Source organism: Oryx dammah, unplaced genomic scaffold (genome assembly GCF_014754425.2).
Source record: "Oryx dammah isolate SB20612 unplaced genomic scaffold, SCBI_Odam_1.1 HiC_scaffold_28, whole genome shotgun sequence".
Lineage (NCBI taxonomy): Eukaryota > Metazoa > Chordata > Mammalia > Artiodactyla > Bovidae > Oryx > Oryx dammah.
The window spans coordinates 107,525,011-107,548,103 of NW_024070212.1; the positions used below are offsets into that span (position 1 = coordinate 107,525,011).

Consider the following 23,093-nt stretch of genomic DNA (forward strand, 5'->3'; position numbering starts at 1 on the left):
CCCCCGGTTGCTAAGCGCCCCCGGTTGCTAAGCGCCCCCGGTTGCTAGGCACCCCGGTTGCTAGGCACCCCGTTCTCCGCGCGCCGTTCACCTCCACCAGCCTGTTTAGCTTGGCCGCCGCTGGGGCGGCGGCGGCGGCTTTGGGGCGCAGAAGCCTTCCAGGTAGGAAAGGGCCGGCGGCGCGGCTGGGCTGGTGCTGCGGGAAGTGCAGCGAGGAGGGGGAGGGCGTCAGGATACGGCACTCACTAAATTGACAAGTTAACCATTTTTATTTTGATAAAGGTCACCCACCAACATGGCAAAAGAAAAAAAAAAAGGTACCAAAGTCATCCTCAGGCTCACTCTCCAGTAGGTATCCTTCCAGAATGTGTATATATTTAACACTATTTACACACGTTCTTTTGATCCTATCTTTCCCAACAATTTCATCATCTACTTGACGTCATAAAAGGAATGATCATCGTATTTGGAGAGAACACGTCCCTGGGAGATGTCACTGAGGTTTTGGAAGTAGTAATGCTCACAATTCAACCGTTTCTTTAAAAAGGAGAAAGGGAAAAAAAATTCAACCGTGCCAGGACCGTTTTAGGCATTGGAAAATGTTGATCGTTAATGTACATAACTAATAGGTGAGGCAGGCATGACCCCCATTTTCGCCAGCAACTAAAGAGCCTGGCGAGGATGGAAAGTTTGGTCCCTAGGTCTATCTTCTCTCAGTTACGACTCCACACTGCCTCTAGTGGTGGCGCTGGGCAAGAGGGTGGCAGGGATGCCAGCCTCAGCTTGCCAGCCAGCTGCTCTTCGGCGGGCTGCGCAGAAAGATCCTAGGAGGTGGGAGCTCTGACCACCACCGTCTTACCGGCGAGAAAACAGGCTCAGAGAAGTGAGGAACCCTGTGCCCAGGGTCACATGATAAGCGGTAGAGCCTGGATCCAAACTCAGGCCGTCTGCTCCAGATGCTAAGTTCAGGTTTTTTTAGATGGAGGATAAGAGCAGAGTCCAACAGGACTCCTCAGTTTTAAAACAGCAGTGAGTGCGGGGTGGGGTGGTGGTGCGGGGGGTGGGGTGGGGGGTGGGGGCGCTGGAGGGGAGCGCGTCACAGACAGAAGAGAGGTTACAGACCCCAGGGCTTGGTAGGCAAGGGGATGCTGAGATTGGCTTTCGAGTAGTTTGAGGTGATTGTCGTGGATCCGGTACTGCAGTCTAGCCGACAGAACTGTGAGTCTGGAACTCTGCAGAGAGACTGAGGTTGGAAACATTTCCTAGACTTCTTTAATCACAAAATTTTTTTTTCCACAGAATATTTTCTAAACTCTAACACTTGGCTCATAGCCAGACATGCATGGAAATTTGTGATATAGCTCTTTATACTAGGATTAGCGAAGACAGAAAAATATAAACCCCTGGACAAACTGTTAGAAAAAAATGATCGGATTTTGGCATAGATATATGGAAACGTAACCAGAAGAAGTCAACAAATATGGAAGATTGGTGGTGGCTTTGGCACGCGTCTCTGACTGTGGTGGCCTTGATGTTCATGACTCCTGAGGCTTCGGCACATCCTGACCAGGGACAGAAGGTGTTAGAAGAAAAGGTCAGACAGCTGATGGACTGGACTAAGAGAGACAGGGTGATGAGGATGAACACTGCCGCCTTCAACTACTTTGTATTAGAAAAGCCAAGAAACTACTCCGTTATCGCGATGTTTACTGCCCTCCAGAGGTTTAGGTCATGTGCGCCGTGCAAACTTGCTGTTGAAGAATTTCAGATCTTGGCAGGTTCCTGGCAGTTCTCCAGTGCATTCAGCAACAAGGTATTTTTTGCTATGCTGGATTTTGATGAAAGCCCTGAGGTCTTTAAAACGCTCCAGGTGAAGGGAGGTCCAGTTGTCCTCCATCTTCCTGCTAAAAGTAAATTCACAGCAGATGACATTTATAATTTCCAAGTAAGGGATATCTCTGCACAGCATATGTTCACATGGGCAGACGACAGAACTGGGAGATGGATGGGCAATTTCACAACCAGACAGCCTGTATATTTTCACTATCCCTTCAAGTTAGGGATATCTTTGACTCTCATCGGTGGACTTGTGTATGTATTGAAATGGAAGAGGACATTTATTTTCAGCAAAAATTTTTGGGCGGTTTTAGCTCTGTGTTTTGTGATCTTGATGTCATCTGGTCGAATGTGGATTCATATACGAGGAGCCCCGTTTGCTGAAAGCAAAACTCACACAGGACAGACACATTATATTCAAGACATGTATTTCTTTCAGTATGTAGCAGAAATGTACATCATTTCTCTGTTTTATATGTGCATTACTCTGGGGATGGTGCTGTTAAGTGCAGCTGCCACCTCTCGTATGAACACTGTCAAGAGGAAGATAATGTCTGTGACTGGTGTGTGTCTAGTTCTCATCTTCTTCAGTTGGCTGCTTTCTCTCGTCAGAATTAAATATCATGTCTATCCATTCAGAATTCTCATGAATTAAAAAGGATCCTAGAGACATTACACAAGGAAGCAAGAAACTTTTTTTTTAAACGCGGAGACACAAACATGAAGCAGAAGAATATGAACCCATAACTTCTTTAAGTGAGTGAGATTTAGCCAAAGGAGACAGGCGGTGCTTTGGTAATAACAAGCTGGTTTTTTCCCTCAAAATCTGTTATGGTATGTATCTTCGCTGTTCTCAATTTTCTCCTCCCAGTAAATGTCATATATTACCTTACTTAGTGAATTCCAATGACTAAGACCCTCAGAGTGTATACTTTTTCTCATAAGAGGACCATGTTTGAAAGTCCCTTAATTAACACTTTGTCAGCTGATCTTATTCTAATATGAAAAATGTCTTGATAAGGTGTCCATCCCCGCATCGAGTTACTGAAGTGATGCCTGTATTGCCTTTCTTGGAGGCGTGTATTTGCACAGCTTACTAAGCGTGCCGCTCCCTGAGCCTTCCCTTTCTTTAGAGAGCACTTCCGGTGTCTAGAGGCAGACAGAGTATCCTTGGTGCTCCATCTCCCAAGTCTTTCCTGCTGAAATACGTTATTGTGCTTCTTGATGGTTGTAGATATTACAAACTAAACACTGGATTATGTCTCCATGATTATTACTTTTTAACTGGAAAGAGTTCAGATAAATTTTTAAAATTTTTCTTTCAAGAGGACAATTTCTAACAAAATAGTAGTTCCTATTTTGGTCTTGCTGTGAGGTGGTTTTCGATTAAATTTAAATCCAAGGGGAAAATAAAGACAATTCAGAGGATGAATGATGATTTTATTCATCATTTTCTGTTTGGAGGCATGCTAAAATATCAGGTTATTTCCAATATGCAGAAATGTAAAATAGAACATCTTAAAAGTGGTTCTATTTCAGCCTTTTTACCCTTTTAAGTGGAAAAACAAAGTGCAAATTTGGAGATCCCCCTCCCCCATTGTTTAACTGTTTACCATTCTTCTATTTTATATAGATAATCAAAGTTAAGTCCTAAATAGTTTATTAATCTTGGCAAATGACAGCAAAGTTGTATTTTACTATTAAACTCTCGTCATCCCTCTGGAAATTTCTATTTTAGGAAAGTTAGAACTTTGTGAAAATGTTTTTCAAGCAACAACAATTTAGTGTTACATGAGAAGATTTCTGTAGATTTTCAAATTAATACCAAAAGGGTCTTTCTTTGGACTACAGTAAATTTTTATTATACAGCAATTTTTAAAAAAAGACTTTATCATCATAGAATTCATCTTCACATTAGAGATTCCCACAGTGAGAGAACAACTTATTACTTATAATTTTATATTTGTGGACAGATTATTTTAGGGCAAGTAAACACGCTGGGGGTAGGACACAACTGGGCGACTTCACTTTAACTTTTTACTTTCATGCATTGGAGAAGGAGATGGCAACCCACTCCAGTGTTCTTGCCTGGAGAATTCCAGGGACGGTGGAGCCTAATGGGCTGCCATCTATGGGGTCGCACAGAGTCGGACACGACTGAAGTGACTTAGCAGCAGCAGCAGCAGCAGCAAACACATTTGAGGATTAAGTCTTAGTTTAGCATCTGTAATAATTTGAAACATATCTAAAGGGACCACTTCCCTACATGAAACTTATGTATATTCAGAGTATTCAGAAAATCTCCAGGCCCTTCTTCCTAGGATTTAGAAATCAGTGATGTGAAATATCAGCATTTCTAATTTTAAAATTTCCCTCGGGCATGTAACTATCAGTAACTAGTATCAGCTGAACAGGGCTGGGAAATTTGCAAAAACTAAACACTGCCTAACTTTTTGCAAAGTCTTTACTCTTGAATTAACAGTCTTTCCCTTTCTCTACCATCCTGGGACAAGTATTGAAGTCTGATCAGATACTGAGAGTAATAAAGTTGAATTCCCTTTTAGAGTTTGATAAGCTAAAAGGCAAAGGCTCATATGTAACCTTTAGTTGTACTGTGAGTCTTAAGAGAAGCTGAGAGATACCCCAATAACTCCCCAGCATACAGAACTCAGTCTGACAATCTTGGTTACAATTCCTCTCAAATCTTTCTTCAAAGATTATATTCTAAAAACAAGCAGGGGGATCTCTGTGATGGTCCAGTGGTAAAGAATTCGCCTTGCAATGCAGAGGATACGGGTTCAATCCCTGATTGGGGAACTAAGACCCTACAGGCAACTGAGCCCACACACCACGATTGCTGAGCCCATGTGTCATAACTAGAGAGTCCACACACCACAACAAAAGATTCCGCAGAGGCAACGAAGATTCTGTGTTCTGCAACTAAGACCTGATGTGGCCAAATAATTTTTTTTTTTTCCAAAAAGAGATACTTAAAAAAAAATCACCAGGTTTTGGTCCAGTGGTTAATAATCTGCCTGCCAAAGCAGGGGACACAGGTTCAATTCCCGGTCCGGGTAGATCCCACATGCCACAGAGTGAGTAAGGCCATGTGCCACTGCTGAGCCCACACTCCACAAGAGAAGCCACTGGAATCAGAAGCTCATGCAATGTAACTAGAGAAAGCCTGATCACAGCAACAAAGACCCAATGCTGCCAATAAATAAATAATACATTTTTTAAAGTTACAAAATAACCAGGTTGAAAAAAAAAATCAAGTGATTAAGAGATTTGTCTCACCAATGGACTTTTATCTGTTATTGCCTTCTTATTGTGAGTTGAAGAGCATGACAGAGCAGAGGCAAGGAGGTGTACAATCAGTTCTCAAGGTATTAAGCCTAGAAGGTCAGGGGTTCCATAGCATAGCCATGACTTTATAAATGCCCACATCATGATGGTTGAAATAACAAAGCCCCGCAAATGTGAAAGCTGAGAGCCAAAAAGCCCACTGTGGCAGCATTCTGTGATGCATCCGCTGGAACATAGTCACAACTTGTCCAGTGCGTCAGTGACTGTGAAGAGAGAGAGCTGCAGCCAGTCCATCCCAGAGCAAGGATTCAAACATGCTGCTGGAAGTAGGCCTTAGGGCAAAACACTGACAACCCTCTCACTAGTCTAGTGGAGAGCTGCAACTTTGAATCCAGAATGGTGGCTGCATGTTGGGTGAACAGCCTGTATCCCACACACCAACCTAGAGGTGGTCAGTCCTGGACAAACACTGAGATATGCCTGGGTCTGACCACTGGTGTTTGGAGGAACAGAGCCTGTACTCCTCAGGCACCATAGAGGACACTCAGCCACCAGAGAGTCGCTCCGTCACTCCTTTAAAGGGTCTTAACATAGATATTAGTAATACTTTTTAATTAAAGATTTAAAACCCATCTTCCAATATAGTAAAAAAAAAAAAAAAAAAAGACTATTCAAGGGAATACCACAAATGGCACAGTTTTGTAACCTAAAATCTTTGTAAGAGGACAAAAACAAATTAGAAAAATTAAACTAATAAAATGGTTCGGCAACCTTAATTCTACATTTGTATAAAAATATTGCAAGTGGGGCTTCCCTGGTGGCTCAGTGGTAAAGAATCCACCTGCCAATGCAGGAGACATGGGATTGGTCCCTGGTCTGGGAAGATCCCACATGTCACAGAGCAACCAAGTACCTGCGCCACAACCGCTGAGCCTGTACTCTAGAGCCAGGGAGCCGAACCTACTGAACCTCTGCGCTACAACTACTGAAACCCACACACCCTAGAGCCTGCGTGCCACAGTAAGAGAAGCCTCCTCAGTGAGAAGCTCTTGCAATGCAACTAGAGAAAAGCGTATGCAGCAACAAAGACCCAGCACAGCCAAAGCAAAATTACAAATGAAGACCATCCGAATGACGTTGTGACTGAAATCTTGTTGAGTAAAGCATGGACACTATTCTGATGTTTTTGGTTTCGGTTTTTGCAACATCATGTGCAAATTCCATCTAGCAGCAAAGAGTACTTTATGCTGCAGTAGAGTAATACTGTACAGTTAGCAGTTGCAAGTGTCCTTGAACTGGGCTGTTTCTGAGGTCAGTTAGCGAAAAAGTCTATTAATAATTTGTTTCAGCTGAGAATCAGACATCATATAAAGTTTCATAATTCATAAGCCATGAATATGTCTGCTTTTCTTTTTAAATAAGTGAACCCAAGCATTATTCTTAAAGGAAAATATTTTAATGGAGAATAGGATGAGAAAAGTGCTGCTCTATAAAGGCATTGCAAAGGTCTTTATCGACTGTAGAAACTACAGAAGTAACAAAAGTGACAAGGTAGGAAAATAGCCATCTTTTTTTCAACAGATAAAAACTAAAGCTTCCTGTCCTTTATGATAGAAACATTTCATCAAACATTGTAAAAATGATCCTGTCCTCTCTTGGCACTGACAGATTAACCTAATTAATGTCCTTAAAGCAGCTGCAAGCTGTGCAAGTCTCAGCAGCCAAAGAATTTGTCAAATGATCAAAGGACTGAAACATGGAAACTATGAGAACTTAAGAGCTCAAGATGTACAGCTCCCCTCCAACAATGAAAAACCGCCTTGGAATTTTCCTTAGATGACCACCTCACTTCTGTAGGTCTTACTGTAGTGCTCTGAGCACCCTTTTCTCTGAAGAAAGTTTCAAGCAGCTGGATTTTAATAGAATAGGTGACTTGGTCTGTCCAGTTCAGCCTGTCTTATTAATCAGTCAGAACAATCGGTTGATTACTGTCTGCCGAGATAACCGTCATGATTTTCTGGTACACTTGTGTATGCTACCAGGCTTCTCTGGTGGCTCGGATGGTAAAGAATCTGCATCTGCCTGCAAGGCAGGAGACTTGGGTTCAATCCCTGGGTCAGGAAGATGCCCTGGAGAAGGGGAAGGCTACCCACTCTAGTATTCTTGCCTGGAGAATTCCATGGACAGAGAAGCCTGGAGGGCTACAGCCCATGAGGTCGCAAAGAGTTGGACATAACTGAGTGACACACTTTCACTTTTTCATTATGTTCACTGCTGCTGCTGCTGCTGCCAAGTCGCTTGTCGTGTCCGACGCTGTGCGACCCCATAGATGGCAGCCCACCAGGCTCCCCCATCCCTGGGATTCTCCAGGCAAGAACACTGGAGTGGGTTGCCATTTCCTTCTCCAAGGCATGAAAGTGAAAAGTCAAAGTGAAGTTGCTCAGTCGTGTCTGACTCTTAAGTGACCCCACGGACTGCAGCCCACCAGGCTCCTCCGTCCATGGGATTTTCCAGGCACTACAGCCTGACTTATCAGAGCATGCCTTAGCATCACTGTTACACATATTTCCCCCATTTAAGTGTATGAATCTGGGTATAGTTATTGATGTTTTCTGAACTTATATCAGTGGTTTGGGGGCAAGATTGACATTAGAGTAATTTTCTTCTATTTGTCAAACTTAACAGCTGACACACATAGTTAAAGAAACTCAACCCATCAGCATTTGTTAGTTAAGGTAACCTGTGCTTCTTCAGCATCAGTAACAAGATCCTTCAAGAACACAACGGTTGCACTGAGTCTGGGGACATGGAGGTGGGGGAAGCCTGGGGTGCAGGATACATAATAGCAAGATGGCATCAGACTGAATTCTCTGATGTTCTGGAGAACATAAATAGGGTAAACATATAAAGAAGGAACAAGTTTTTAATATTTAGGTTGGAATCCTTCAAAGTAGTTGAGTTCCTCCTAGGTAAGGAGCTCATTCTTATAGGGATTCCTGCTTGGTTGGAGGCCTCAGGTCCTGCTAGGGTTCCTTTGAGTCAACCATTTGCAGACTGGGCAAAGAGTGATGGGGGGCTGTGGAGTCAGCTCCATCCAAAGGGGACAGCCACTCCTGAGCTTCCCCTTGTGGCAGCTGTGAAAGGGCTCTGAAGCAGTAGTGAAACTGATGAATCGCTTTATGTTGGAAGGGATTTTTATGTGAGATCTTCTGATTTTTTAAATGTTCAGTCAGTTCAGTAGCCCAGTCGTGTCCGACTCTTTGCGACCCCATGGACTGCAGCACACCAGGCTTCTCTGTCCATCGCCAACTTTTAAATGTTAGCAACCAATAAAAATATTTTCAAAACTGAACACGAATTATTTGCAGACCGAAACTGGCGGCCAACTTGAGACCTCTGAGTTTAGTCTATTAACTTCAATTATGAAATGAGAAGTAATATAGCTGAGGTCATGCGGTCATGACTGTTGAGAGTTGTTCTCAAAATTTCAGTCCAGTGTTGTCTCGCATATCGTCCCTGGGCTGTGTATCCAATACTTCTGGGCCTGTGAAGATTTCTCCAATTCATTTCTGTTTCTCCTACCTATTAAGTTCTTTCACCGCTTGGCAGTTTGCAAGCCTGACTTCTTGCTTACTCCTCTTTCCACCCCACCCAGTGTCTATTATTTAAATAAAGGAAGGAGAGTATAAGAGACCCAACGTCTTGGGGGAGAAAGTTTTTAAATTGTATTTTACATCTCTTTATTTCCCCGCTATGGAGCTCCAGACCCATCAGAGTTGGGTTTTTTTTGACATGCATAACTTCCTTGACCAGGGGTCAAACCTGAGTGCCCCTTGCAGTGGAAACACAGTCTTAGCCACTGGACCATTGGGAAAGTCCCCAGGGAGAACCTCTTTAACCCCTGAGTTCTATCTGCATGCCCAGCACTATTAAGTACTTTCCAACTACTAACTCATTGAATATCCCAACAGCCGTACTATTATTTAGAAGCATCAAGGAACTTGTCTAGAATTCAGGACTTTATGATTCTTAAAGCCTAAATTCTTTCTACTCTTTCACCCTAACTCCTAAGTCTAAAGTGCAGTAATGAAGAACACACACCAACAGAAAGTTTGGAGCAAAGCTTTGCTTTTTATTGCAGTTATTAGTGAAAGTTACACTTCAAACTGATGCTAAGCAACACTAAAACCATTAATATTTTAAAATCAAGGATTAAAAACAAATACAACATAGAACTCTTCCAATACAGAGAATGGCAGAAAAAAGAGGAGTGGTTCTGTCACAGGACACTTTAGTGACAGTTTGGCTCAGAAAGAATTATGACAATTTCTTTAACATAAAATATTGTAAGTGACTGAACTGCTTAAAAAGCGGCTTGAAGCGTCTCAATCTCAACCCTAGGTTTTTTGTAGTAAAGATTTTTTTGGGAACATAATTTAAATACCCCCCACCAAAGCATTTTTGTTTAAAAACTTTATTTGCCTTCTGCTTGTCTTAATGACATACAGTCTTCAAGGAATTAAAATGAAAACCATATCCAAAGTACACAGTGGCCCCCAAGTACACAGTGATAGGACTCAACATTTGGTGTTTCTAATTATACAGTGATTACATATATATCATAGATTAGCTCCCACCCACCATGTAATCCAATTTCCTCTTAATAACAGGCAGCCATCAAGTTTAATATCAGTGAAGATTTTATCTTACAGCATATTACGAACTCAGACTCACTCCACTGACTCCACTGTTTTAACTAATATGACTGTGTAACCGAACATTAACAAAGGAAGGCTTATAGATAAACATTTTGAAATTCTGCAGTCTCAAAACTAAACTAAAACTACAGTAAATTGTTCTTACTTATGAAAAGCCAACAAAAAAATATAAGGCCAGACTGGGTGTAAGACAGGATACGGAAGATGAAGAAGGAGGTTTGAGTGTCCATCGTTTTACCATGCTGAAACTTGGTTTCGGTAGAAATATTTGGCAAGAATAGTCAGTGTGGAAAAGGAGGATGGAGAAAGAGGTTACTCTGATTTTATGTAATAATTCAGTTTCAAAACATACTGATATTAACCCCCCCAAATATTTCACATCTGCAGTACAAATAGGCACACACGGTTAAGATGGTTAAAAAGTAAAATTTAAAAGGCTATTTGTCCATCTGCAGGCAGATGGCCCCACCCTCCCCACGTCCTATATTTACATTTTACTTTTCAGAAAAGCCCCTTTAAAAAGAGTGCTATTTCTTCCTCCATTATTTTGGGTTTTAAAAAAAGCAGCAATTATCTAAAGTGGGAGCAGTTAGCCACGCTTTAGGGGTGTGTATCTGTGTGTAGTATAAATGTTGTCTAGAGTGAGTGGTCAGATTACACTGGAATGGTTATATTACAATTTTAGTCCCCCCAAACATTAAAGAAACACATTTTTTCTATATAAACTTATGTAATACACAGTGTTATAAACATAGAATATTTACACACACACGGACACACACACACCACTGCTTCCCACAGCCTATGAATGCATCCATACAGTCCACAAGAATGACCTTTATTCACAAGATACAGTAATACTTTCATGGGTCTATAACTGAAGACAGATATTAAAGCTACACATTATAGCAAAAACTGTTTAAAAGTATTCCTGAAATATCCAATGTTCTCAGCTATCTCACCCAGCAAGGTGGATTTTTTTTGTTCATTTTCCAAGCATGAACCTCCCCAACTTTATCCTATAAAACTAAGGCAGATGTCACCCATGTTAGTGATGAGCTAAAAGCTCAAACTGCCTGCAAGAAGGGGAGATCAGCATCTATAGAAATAAAAAATAAATGTTGAATGCATTCATACCCTGTGTACCTCAAATGCATCCTTTATTTCTTAACAAAACAAACAAGCAAAGGAATTGCTTATACAACCTGTGGTGATGTGCCCTTTGTTTTTTTCCTAGAAACAGGAGACCCTTACCCCTAGGAAAGTGGGTAAGTCTGTAAAAATGTAAGGTTCCGCCCACAATCCATAAAGATAACTGGGTCAGACACCAACAGGCTGCCTAAAATCACCTGCAGATGCTCCGAACTCAATTTAAATGAAGAAAAAAACCCTTTTAATATGATTTTTTACAGGTACATGGTGATTGGAAAGCAAGGTCAACTCTGTGAAGTGTTAAGTGAAAGAAGCACTTTCCTTCTTAAAACCTAACCCCGTACTCCAAAAAAGGTACAAAAAGATCTGCAAGAAACAAAGGGAAAACAAATGGATAACAAATGGATAACTATCTGGTTGTGCAACAGCCTCTGATGCCAATCCACAGCAAAAATGCCTGAAGGCAAAAGGCAAAGTTAGTTAAGTTTTGATTATCTGATGGTTTCATCACATTGATCTAACTCGAAATACAATCACAGCTGCCATAGCACCACAGAAAGGAGTTTGGTTTTTGGAGTTGCACTTTTTCCAAAAATGATTATAAAGAAAAATTCAACCTGTGTGATAGCTGGCAGGGAAGAAATGAACAGGGTACGTTTGTAGGCGAACACCATACCATGATAAAGCCGCGGTTTCTCTTACATTTGTTTGATAAAATGATCCAGGGTGGTAACTAAAGATACTTTCATAGGGGCAAACTGGAAATGAACACTTCATACAACAATATTCTTTTATCTTGAACCTCTGAATCGCTTTTCTTTTGGAGAACTCAAGCACTGTCACAAACATCATCCTAATCTTAGAACTACTTTGTGAGGGAGATGAGGGCAGGTGTTATCAATACCATTTTACAAGAACCTAGGCATGAAGAGATTAAGCAAATCTAAGGACACAGAGCAAATCAGTGGTAGAGCTAAACTCCAAGTCTTAGCTCAAGTTTTAGAGGTCTTTAAGATCCCCTGGGGAAGGGAATGGCTACCAACTCCAGTATTCTTGCCTGGAGAATTCCATGGACAGGAGGCTCGTGGGCTACAGTCCATGGGGGTGCAAAGAGTCGGACCTGACTGAGCGACTAACACTTTCACTACCCTCAAAGGCAACGAGCTCTCAACCATCTTTTTCCAGTTGTGATCTTCTAAAAGTTCTGGTATTTGAAACTTATTTTGCTTTCTCCTTTATAGTTCAGGTTTGACTATAAAATGAATTTAAAAAAATTTTAATATGGAACTTTGCACACACTAAGAGGCATATAGGTGAGAGATATATCTACAGAACTAAAGTCTGAAGTAATATGTAAATTAAGAGGACATAATAGTCTTAAGTATTCATTTAATATAATTTTTATATATTTAAGGTGACATGTCCGAATCAGTTACAAATCTTCTGATGTTTAAATCAGAGTCTGATTCATTAAAACCAGAAGCTACACATTAATTTTCCTTAAGAATATGGGCATCACTGTTGCCAAAAACTGAAATGTTACTTTCAAGAATAATTTTCTCTATTACTTTGCTATAACATCCTCTTTCAGATACATATTCTGTACACATTATCACTCTACAGGTAGCAAAAACCTTTATGGACAGAGAATAGCTGCTGCACTAACACTTTCAATCTTGGTTCTCATTTAACCAAGTTAGGATTTCTCTCTATCATTATTAACTAAAGTTACATTCTAATGATTCTTATTATCTTTTTTCTTTTATCCCTCCCCCTTTTAATAGTGTGTGTGTTTGTGTGTGTCTGTAAGGGGGAGGAGAGAGAACTGCACGATTCAGAAATGGGATAAGACACTGACAACATCCCCAAACAGAATGACGGCACTCAAGTAAATCAAAGAATGGTATGTCAAAGAAAAAGCTTTAGAATCCAAACATGAAAACAGTATTCAGGGAGCCTCTCAATCAAGCCATAACTTGTGGTATGTGATCTTTCTTTCCAAAGCATTTTAAAGACATTTACTCAAAGCAGAATTCTGTATAAACTGCCTCTAAATCCTTATTCTTTCTTTTTTAAAGAGGAGAACGGTTGTACTCTGGGCTAAGAAATGAGAAAGCTCCTGGAAATCTTTTTCATAATCTTACGGGGACAAAGTATTAGATTTTGGTTAGTGCTTGCTAGACCTGATTCCTGAATTAGAAAAATAGCACATGCAGGGTCATCATCAGCACTATGAGATCATTCTCTTTCCTTTCTATGAAACAGGGAGATACTCGCAGTTAGTCACCACCAGAGATCCAAGCCTGTTGCTACCAAAACCAAATGTTTACCTGCTACCAAAGGTTCCTCTTGTTAAACTCCCTGGGATCAAACTGTATCCATTAACCTGGCTGGACTGTCTATGTTAGGCAAAATTCCCTCTTCATCACAGCCTACCAGTGTTTTCCCCAAATCTTTTATCGAAAAATATATTTTTTTTTTTACAGGAAAGACTACCTTATCTGGGAAGGTTCTGCTTTGTGTTTTCTATATAAAGGGAAAAGCTGGAGAAGCTTTGTTGATAGCAATGTTGTGGCTCTATTTAAGAAAAATACTTCATTTTAAAATTACAATTCAGAAGCAACGTCTCTAATGACGAGAGATGTACTTTTAGATCTGGGACAACAACCAACATAAAATGCATTTAGTTCACAGTGACACTTTCTCAGGTTCAAATAACAAGAGTTCTTCTTTTACAATGTGACTGTGAGAAACAGGTAAGTATCAAACAATTTAAGGTTTCTGTCCAAAAGGATTCCAGCAAAGAGACCTTTTTTTCCTTTTCCTCATTTCCCCCCTTACTACGTACTCTCACAAACCCACTAGGCCACTTCTTCACAAAGATCTCCTATCACACCTGCAACACTTTTTGTAGAAAAGTCCCCCCTTCTTTGGTTCTAAAAATAAAGGGCCAAATTAAAGGATTTTTGTTTGTCCTTCCAACTAAAGCCATGAAGTAAATAAAGCTGGAAAGTTTTAGGCTCTAAATACCAGAGTAATCTCTCTCTCTAGTCTCTGGCACGGCCTTTTAAACTTAAAACATAACATTGTAGATTTGCATATAATCAATTTTTAGAAATAAAATATCACACAAAAAAGCAAAGTTCTAATGATCAATATTCCTGTTTCCTACTCACATAAGACTATTCATGACAGCTCTAAGAGGTGACTCTAAGCTTGAGCACGTCACCCAGTACTTCAGCATGGTAATTCAGCACTGATGCTAGGTACCCTGATTTATGGAGCCACCCATAAAGAGCGAAATAAGCTCTATATGTCAGGTTCCCAAGAGCTTTTGGAAGGAAAAAAAGAAACAAAGGAGGACTTCTTCTTAAAGCTGCCTTAAAATATTGGCCTACAAGAATTATATGCCTGCCAACCTAGGGCAATGTTGAAGCATAATGAATAAAACTATTAAAATTATGACCACAATAAATATCCTTAAGAGGGGAGCATATACTTGCAACAAAAATATATCTGACTGCTCAAAACATATTTAGTTTTTTTGTATCAACAAACTCCTATAATCAGAATCAGTTCAGTTCAGTTCAGTTCAGTCGCTCAGTCGTGTCCAACTCTTTGCGACCCCATGAACCACAGCACGCCAGGCCTCCCTGCCCATCACCAACTCCCGGATACCAACCTTCAATTACTACTTGATATCAAGGTAAAGGAAGTAGCTTAGTGTACTATGAATATTTAAAAACCCACTGAAACTGGCAAAAATGTGGGGGAAAAGTGATAATAACTAACATCTATATGAAATCACACACTGATTCATTTTAAATTGTTGTTTCACATAATATAAAAATAACATTTTTCTGATTATAATTACTTGAAACTTTCTCATTTACCCTTCTCAGTGAAAGAATATAGTATGGCAAAATGTCATACATTAAACCCTGATAAATTAGAATTTAAAGCTCAGAGGGTGAGATCAAGTTTATCTTTTAATCTCTTACAGAAAAAAATTGGCTTACCAAGAAAATTCACTGTGTAAAAATACAATGGAAATGTTTTATCCATTTAAAAGAATTCACTTTTTTTCATGTACCTTTATAAAAAGTTAATGTCAATACAAATAATCTTGATCTCTTCGTCCATGGGGTCACCAAGAGCTGGACACGACTGAGCGACTGAACTGAACTGATTCACTAGGAAACTAAAGTGACTATATTACACTTGAAATTAATATTATATAATGATACTTTTAACTGTCCTCCAATTAATTCAAATTTGTAATTATTGCTTAAATGTTTAACTAGCTGAAATACAGTATTAATCAGTCTTTAAGTTTAGCTATTTAAACTCTGTGAAACAACTTTAAAAGTATGGTAGGGTTAAAACAATTTTAAAAGCACAGTAGAAAAAAGATCAGGGTAGCAAACCTTCCATATAATATAATTATGGCAGGGGAGGGGACACCCCATTTCAAAGTCAATTATCACTGACTTCTGGATCATTTGCTATTTGTTTTCCAGGTCTATAAAAATGGTATCATAATCCTAATGCTGAATGATGTAACCATTTAAGCAGTTTCAACTGCAGCTGAAGTTAGAAAAAGAAGTGTAACAAGCTGGCACCAATCTGCAGATCAGATGAAATCAATCCAGTCTGTTAGTTAGATACTTAAGGGAAGGAAATCTAACTTATAGGAAAGTTCCACTTCCCCTCCACATTTAGAAATCTGTCTAAAGACTGTCTTTTTTAATGCCCACTATATAAACAACATTAAATATTCTAAGTTAGAAAATAGTGTTAATGGTTTATTGGTAAAAATCCAAACTCTAGAGTTTATGGAATTAGTAGTTTGGTTGGTATGTTAACATTCCATCTTATCTTAGCTGATATTACAAAGAAAGAGGAAAAGCTAGAAATATCTATAAAAATAAAATACCTTAAAACCAATATCTAAGCAAAATATAAAAGTTGCACACAAATTGTCAATAAATACAAACATCACAATAGAAAAATTAATATTAAAAAAATAAACCCATAATTGCTATTATGACATTATAAAAAATGAAAGTTTACCGTGCATGTATATTTGCAGACAGACATAGTACACTCCAAACAATCAATATGACTTCACTATCATTACATAATGCAGCATACAAGGTTACTGAGGTGCGGTGTTCTTCTGTCTGGTTTTTAAGTCTGTTCTTTTCTGGAAGAGTGCTCACCAAGTTCACAAGCAAGAACTGGTTAGGTGATCATTTACTGCTGTTTCCTACTTCTAGTTCAGGGGAAAATTGCCTTCTGATAGATTACTAAATTTCCAACCAGTAGGAATAATTCTGCTATTATCCTTCCTTTTACTTATTTCCTCCAAAGCCTAATTTTTCCATGCTCTATTTCTAATTAACCAATCGTATAGATGCACTGTCATCATTTCTCATCTATGCTAGAAAAAAAGTGGGAGACATTTAGAATATATCCTGCTGCCTGAAAGAGAAAACATTTCCCTAAAGAGAGAGAAATAATCATTTTACTTTTCCTATTTCCTTGGTGAGTTGGCTCTATCTTTATATGCAGTCTTCTTTAATGAGGAGTAATTAGAAAAGGCCACCAATAGATATTTACAAAAGGGTCAATATGCTGGAGGGGGGAGAGGGTAGCCTATCACATAATTTCTGGCAAATTACCATTGACTTTGGGGGTTTACTACCATACTCGTACCCTTGCTAAAAAGTTAAGCAAACTCGCTGTTTTATGTGCCATATAGATTACCTTCAACACAGCTGAGAACTGAAAGGGTTAATTCTGTTAAAAACTGTGTTTTTAAACCTACAAAATACATTTGGTGAGCATTTACTTAGATACCTTAATGAATAAAAGCTATATTTGGTTCCCTTGGACCAGATTCAGGACAACAAATAACATTATTTATATGAAACGGTCATACTCTTGGAGTTCTAAAATAATTTATCTTTTAAATTTTTAGCCTCATGCTATTTGAAAAATAAAAGTCTACAGCACCATCTTCTGAAAAGGCACTTTCTAAGAACCGCCTTGCTTTAAAAAATGATTTAAAAATTTAATTCAGCATCTACCCTGAAGAACATCTTTGCTTTAATGATACCCTAACATAGATACAACATTAGAGTTTGGTTACCTCAGATATTGATTTCAAAAAGGAAGGGAGACCAATGGCTGGCTGGATGATTCGATAGCATCTTAATTTTGTCATTCTGTTGGCTACCTGATACTTCAAGAGGGCTTCTCATTGGTAAATCTTAACCCTCCATATGAAATTTATTAACCTTATATCTTTAATTCAAATTAAAATCTTTAGTTTCCATACTTCAAGAGCAAAATATTCTTACAACAATGTAAAAATATAGAGCACTATCTTTGATGGGTAAAGAAAAATAAAATTCAACTAGTTGTAGATAATATTAGTACAAGCTTTGACCACTGTATCTCAGTTAAAAGAAATTATTTTGATCAACATGGAAAACTATAAACTGAAATGTACCACTTTTAAAAGCAGGAAAAAGTAAAAAATATTTTTCCCTTTGAGGCCATATGTGTATATATATATATATAGAGAGAGAGAGAGAGAGGGGCTGAATTTTTCTTCCTGTGAGTCAGCTTAGGTTTCACTAATCACAGTATCATTTCTAGTATTGCCACTGATCAAAAATGTTCTTAGTATAAGTAGGAATATTTTTTAATGATTTTTTTGGAGAAAATTCTCACTTTCCCATCTATGTACTGATTTTACACATTATTCTTTGCTTTTCGACTCCTATAGAATCACAAAGTGCTTTATATGATCAAATGAGAGGAGAAAAGGAAAATACAGACAGACTCTAGAGTCAGGGTTATACTGCCACTCACAAAGGTCTCACTTGGTATAAAGTCTCGCAAGTATTATTATTGAAGCTTTAGGATATCCACGAATTCTCAAAAGGAATGAAAAGGATTAAAAAAGCCAAAATAAAGATACCAGTCCAATGGTGTCTTTTTACAGCTTGACTGATAATTCATAAAAGATAATTTAAGTAGCAAGTTACTGTTAGTGGCCAACTTGTCTTTAAAAAGTATTCAACAGGAAAACATCTAAGAAGATGAATTAAAATAACTATTTAAACCAGGTTTAATGATACTGAATAAAATTTACACAGACCTGTCAGTTAAGCCTCTTGGAAAAACATCACTATCAAGTTTTAATAGCAAGACTACAAAATATTCTAGCTGCATCCAAGTGGCTAGCTTCATGAATTTCATAAAAATCACTACCTATGGTAAATTCATATTGGCCTCTGAATCAAATACCCACAAAATTTCTTGGATAAGAGTCTCTAACTCCTAGTCTATAATTCATCAGAAACAGATCCTTCAGATTTATTACTGGGATTCTTTTCCTTAAACACTGAGATCCTCTGTCAATCATTTCTAAGGAATGGCAACTCAGCTTTTATTTTCCTAGACAGAGCAAACCCTGTCATGAGGTCTGTCATACTAAAATCCATTAGAGAATATATAGTAAACTTCAGGCAGTGGTGGGTCATTAGAGAACCTATTATAGTTTGGAAAACTACTAGTATAGGTGTTTAGAAGGCTAGGAGTCTCCATGCTAGAAGGAAGAGATGAATCTGTATCAAGTGCCTTCTAAAACACCTAGTATACTCCTACTAGAATCCCACCTAGGCTCTCTTCAAGAAAGATAAATAAATTAATAGGTTATAACCAGGAAGATTTTCATAGACAAATACTTTTTCTGAGAAATGTGTTAAAAGGTAAATATTAAGAAAAAAATAAAGGGCATCTGTATGTCTGTGAAAATAAGCCAAAAACCAGTACTAAGGAGGCTGAGGTACCCTTTTTCAAAACTCTTAAAGTAAAAATCCATATTTCTAAAACAAAGGAAGAGTATCCTGACATTAAATTGAACCTAAATTGGCAGCACCCTTTGTTATCTTGCTATTTCATGTTCTTAATCTTATTTAGGAAAAAAAAAAAAAAAGTTTAACACCAGCCTTGAATCCTGCTCATGTCCTTACTGTTTAGTGCAGTAACTGTCAGACTCTACTTCATCAAATAAATATAGCAGCTACAGTATTATACATGCATGGTCCTCAATGCCATTAACTTGATACTGTAATATAAACACGTATCAGCGCTTTACATATTTGCCATCCAGAATATACATTAAGCTCCCAATTCTTCACATGAAAATCTATTACACCAGTTGCTGGGACTGACATTTTAAAGTCACTCATATATCACAGAAAACAGCAGAGAGAAATTTAGCATTCACTGTTTGTATAGTTAGTGAGCAAGGGCAGGAACAGAAAGGTCACTGTTGAGTTTCATGACCATTTAAACTCAAAACAATCTTTTTTTTTTCTCCTTTTTTTTTAAATAAAAAAGATCAGTGATTCTACACCATAAGTACAACAATTAAAACAAATTTCAAAAAATATGTGCCATTTAGTCTTTTATCTTAAAATTCTAAGCACAAAGTTTCTTATAATTAAGTTTGATACACCAATTTGTTAGTAAGCAAAATATAAATATACTATACATATTCTTTCAAGTTAAGCAACTTTAAACCAGCAATGTTGAAACTCTAAGAGCACCCTATAAAGAACTCATTTCAAAGGTAAAGCTTTATGTTAAAAAATTTTTTTCTTCCTCTGTAAAAGTCCTTCTAAATAGATTTAAATTGTGGGCTTTACTTTAGCACATGTGAGACTAGGTGACTGAAATTAGGTAAAGCAGGTAAACGGGAAAATGATCTACAGTTCTTCCCTAGGCCCTAAAGTCTCCCACATGAATCTGTGAAACTCTCACTGATAAAGGAAGATGTTTTACTCATACTGAGCAAACATACACCATCAGGTTTTTACCATCTAAGATATACTATTTCCTTCTCCTGTCTATGTTCTGGATTATATTCAGTGAAATTTCAATGTTTAAAAAAAAATACAACCTTTATAGACATTTTTTGGAGGAGGAGAGGCGGTTGGGAGAAAAATGTATATACTATACAGATATTACATTATGTAAAGAGCTTTGAAACAGTGTTGTAAATTGCATCTCAGCAACTTCAATATAATAAACATACAAAATACAGTACTTTCTTAATTTTCTGGCAGGGGGACAAAAGATTTCATACCTGTTGGAGGACATGGGCTCAGATTTTAGGCTCAAAATACAGTAAATTGGCATTACGTGGATAATAGGTAAGAGAGAAACTAAAGAGCTAATCCATTTGTTTTCATGTGCAGATGGAATTCTGAAAGGTTAACAACAATGCCCACTGGAAACAATCTATAATATCTACACTCTGAACCAGTGCAAAAAAAAAAAAATTTTTAAATGCAATTTTCATGAGTTACAAAGTGCAAAGCTCCCTTGAATCCAAGGTTACTGATAAACTCGGTTTTGACAGCTTTATAGTATTTTTTAAGATCTTAAAGTGAAGTTAATAAAACAAAAGTTCTGCAAAAAAGTTTTTCAACATTTCAGTGATTTAACTCATTCCAAATGATCAAAGTCCTAACTTCCTTTGTCACCATCTCCCTAATTTTAAAAGGAAAGTTACACTAGTGATAAATAAGCAAATAAAGTTTTAAAAATATCATTTTATATTTTCCTGACTCGTTTTAGTAAATGAAAACTGGCAGCTTACCAGTATGATTCTTCAACAAACATGAGCTCTTTTCAAAAATTTAAATGTCTTCTATATCTTAACCTAGTCATTGTCATTAATTAAATCAAAGTTCTTCAACTTTATTTCTAATATTCAAGGTCAAGACTCATTTATGAAATTTAACTTCCGTCATTTTCATAATGATTTTTATAAGACATGCTTTAAACTTAAAAATTATAAAACTTTCCTTCTGAAATTAAGGCTATATTACTTTGCCCTTTTAAAATTATGGAGGTGCCTGTTTCTCCCACGATTTGTGGTAAAGATGTAAAACAGACACAGCTTTCTTTTAAAACTGCTTATTGCACTAAAAGAGAGCAAAAACAAATTGTCAGTTCTTAAAATAAACATGATTATATTTCTATAAAAGATGTTGCCAATACGATTCTATAATTATTAAAGCACTATTCTAATAAATATAAAAGAAAAGGAAGCTATACTTCAAAACACATACATATATGTTTATATATACAACACATATATATAAAAATATATATATGAAAATCACATTAAGGTATGAGAGGCAGCAAGTAAACTAGCAAAAAAAATTAAAAGAAACTTCAACAACCCCTTCTCTCTACCCAATTTCAGAGACCTCAACCCTACACGATTCCAATCATGTAAAACATTTGCCCTTTATAAAAGCTTTAAGGGATTTCCATGTATAACACATAGAAACAGAAGACTTTAGAATAGTAGCATCAGTTATAGAGAGAGTTACAACTTTTGACGTTTTTTGTTTTTTTTTTAATAGCAGCTTTAACAAATTCACTAAAGAAAAAGAATAGTTTAGGTGCTACTGCTTATGTACACATTGCACAAATGGCAAATGTAAGCTGAGGGCTGGAGGGGGCAGACATTCACTCTCACAAAACCATATTTTATATATATATATGTATATATAAAATAATTTTGTTTCTTAGGAAAGCAATACCAAGAGTTGAGGACTCAAAATTGTGTGTGAGACAAGAGACAGGAGTAGGGTGTGCAAAATAAAAATCTAGTTTGCCATGCTTCATATTCAAATGAACCAGATACATGAATATTTGAATGTCACTGGTAGCATCAGGGAAAAAAACTGTGGCAAGGGAGGTAGAGAGAAAAATGACAATGGCGGTGGGAGAATAATAAAAGGGAAAGGCGGTTCCCCAATGGAATGAACTATAAAATATATACAGAGATGCATGTATATCTACTATCAGTGTAGATCTAGATATATATGCATATGCAGTATGCATGTATATATGTAAAATATACAGATAACTTTTACAAGAATACATGAATGCACATTAATTTTTTTGCACACATCATTGTGAACAATCACTTTGATTATTCATATAGGTGTAGTTTTTTTTAAAAAAAAAAAAAAAACCTTCATTTACTTTTTCTTTACTTTTTTTTTTTTTGCAAAGAGTTGTGCTGCCAAGCAACTTGAGGTAAAGGCATTAAAAGGGTTAGACTACAAGAAAGTGAAAACAAAACAACCGCGATACTTCCTACAGGAGACCGCACAAAAAAGCAGTTGGCTGGTTTCATATTGCATAATGGTGCTGTGTTCCTCGATGAAGTAAACAATCTTCCTGCATCAACATAAAATCAGACCCTGGCCCCCATGCAGTGTTGGTTTCTGTATGGCTGGAGGCATCCTCACCCAGCTGACTCCACTGGAAACATAAGTTGCATGTCGATTCATCTTCCAGTTCTTCCTCTCAGAGAATATCCTTAGACTTTTTAAGCAAAGTACATTGTGCGTAAGGTATCTTGGTGAATCTGTACAGCCTTGGCGAGAGCTTGTGGATCTCGTCCATTGCTCTGTCCTGAAACGTGACTTCCTTCAGCACTGTAAGGAAAGCGGCAATGAGCACAAAACCAATCCCTATTCTGATGTAATAATTCTGAAGAATATTATTTGTAGAAAATTTTTTAAAATTAAAAACGAAGAGGCCAGGGTAGTGAACTCTGACATGTCTGTCATCTAGTTTCAATAATTATGAACTTGACGCCAATTCTGGCTTACTTTTCTCACCTCCCCAGGATTACTTAGAAGCAAATCCAAGACATCCTACAATTTTGTCTGAATATATCACTTTTATTACTGATAATCTCTTCCCTGAACTAATGGTAAAGCAACAAAATCACTACATCACACTATTACTAATAAGCCTAGACTGTACATCTTAATAGGAACCCTCACCTTGGACAATTAGTTCTATCACTGCTTTTTATTTGGCTCATTGACTCTTTTCATCGCCTGTGGAATGTTAATCTAAGTGGCAGTACTTTATGGCAAAGAGGCACATATATGCTCACTTACACATAAACACTTAAAAGACATTTTCCAAGAAAATCCTAACACACAGAGCATATTTGGATTTGGG

The 23,093-nt window shown here is 37.7% G+C and overlaps 1 protein-coding gene and 1 pseudogene across 5 annotated transcripts in view; both read right to left on the reverse strand.

The window, feature by feature from the left end:
• Positions 1–5,239: 5,239 nt before the first annotated feature.
• On the reverse strand, positions 5,240–16,722 carry LOC120856612 (annotated as a pseudogene).
• The window catches only part of AGO3 (argonaute RISC catalytic component 3), a 127,940-nt gene continuing 114,447 nt past the window's right edge, over positions 9,601–23,093 (reverse strand). For all 5 annotated transcript variants that reach the window (XM_040231610.1, XM_040231609.1, XM_040231611.1 and 2 more), the window contains one exon: positions 9,601–22,555. In XM_040231610.1, coding sequence (XP_040087544.1) covers positions 22,447–22,555 — 109 coding nt within the window. In that variant the 3' untranslated portion in view covers positions 9,601–22,446. The remainder of the gene's footprint in view (positions 22,556–23,093) is intronic.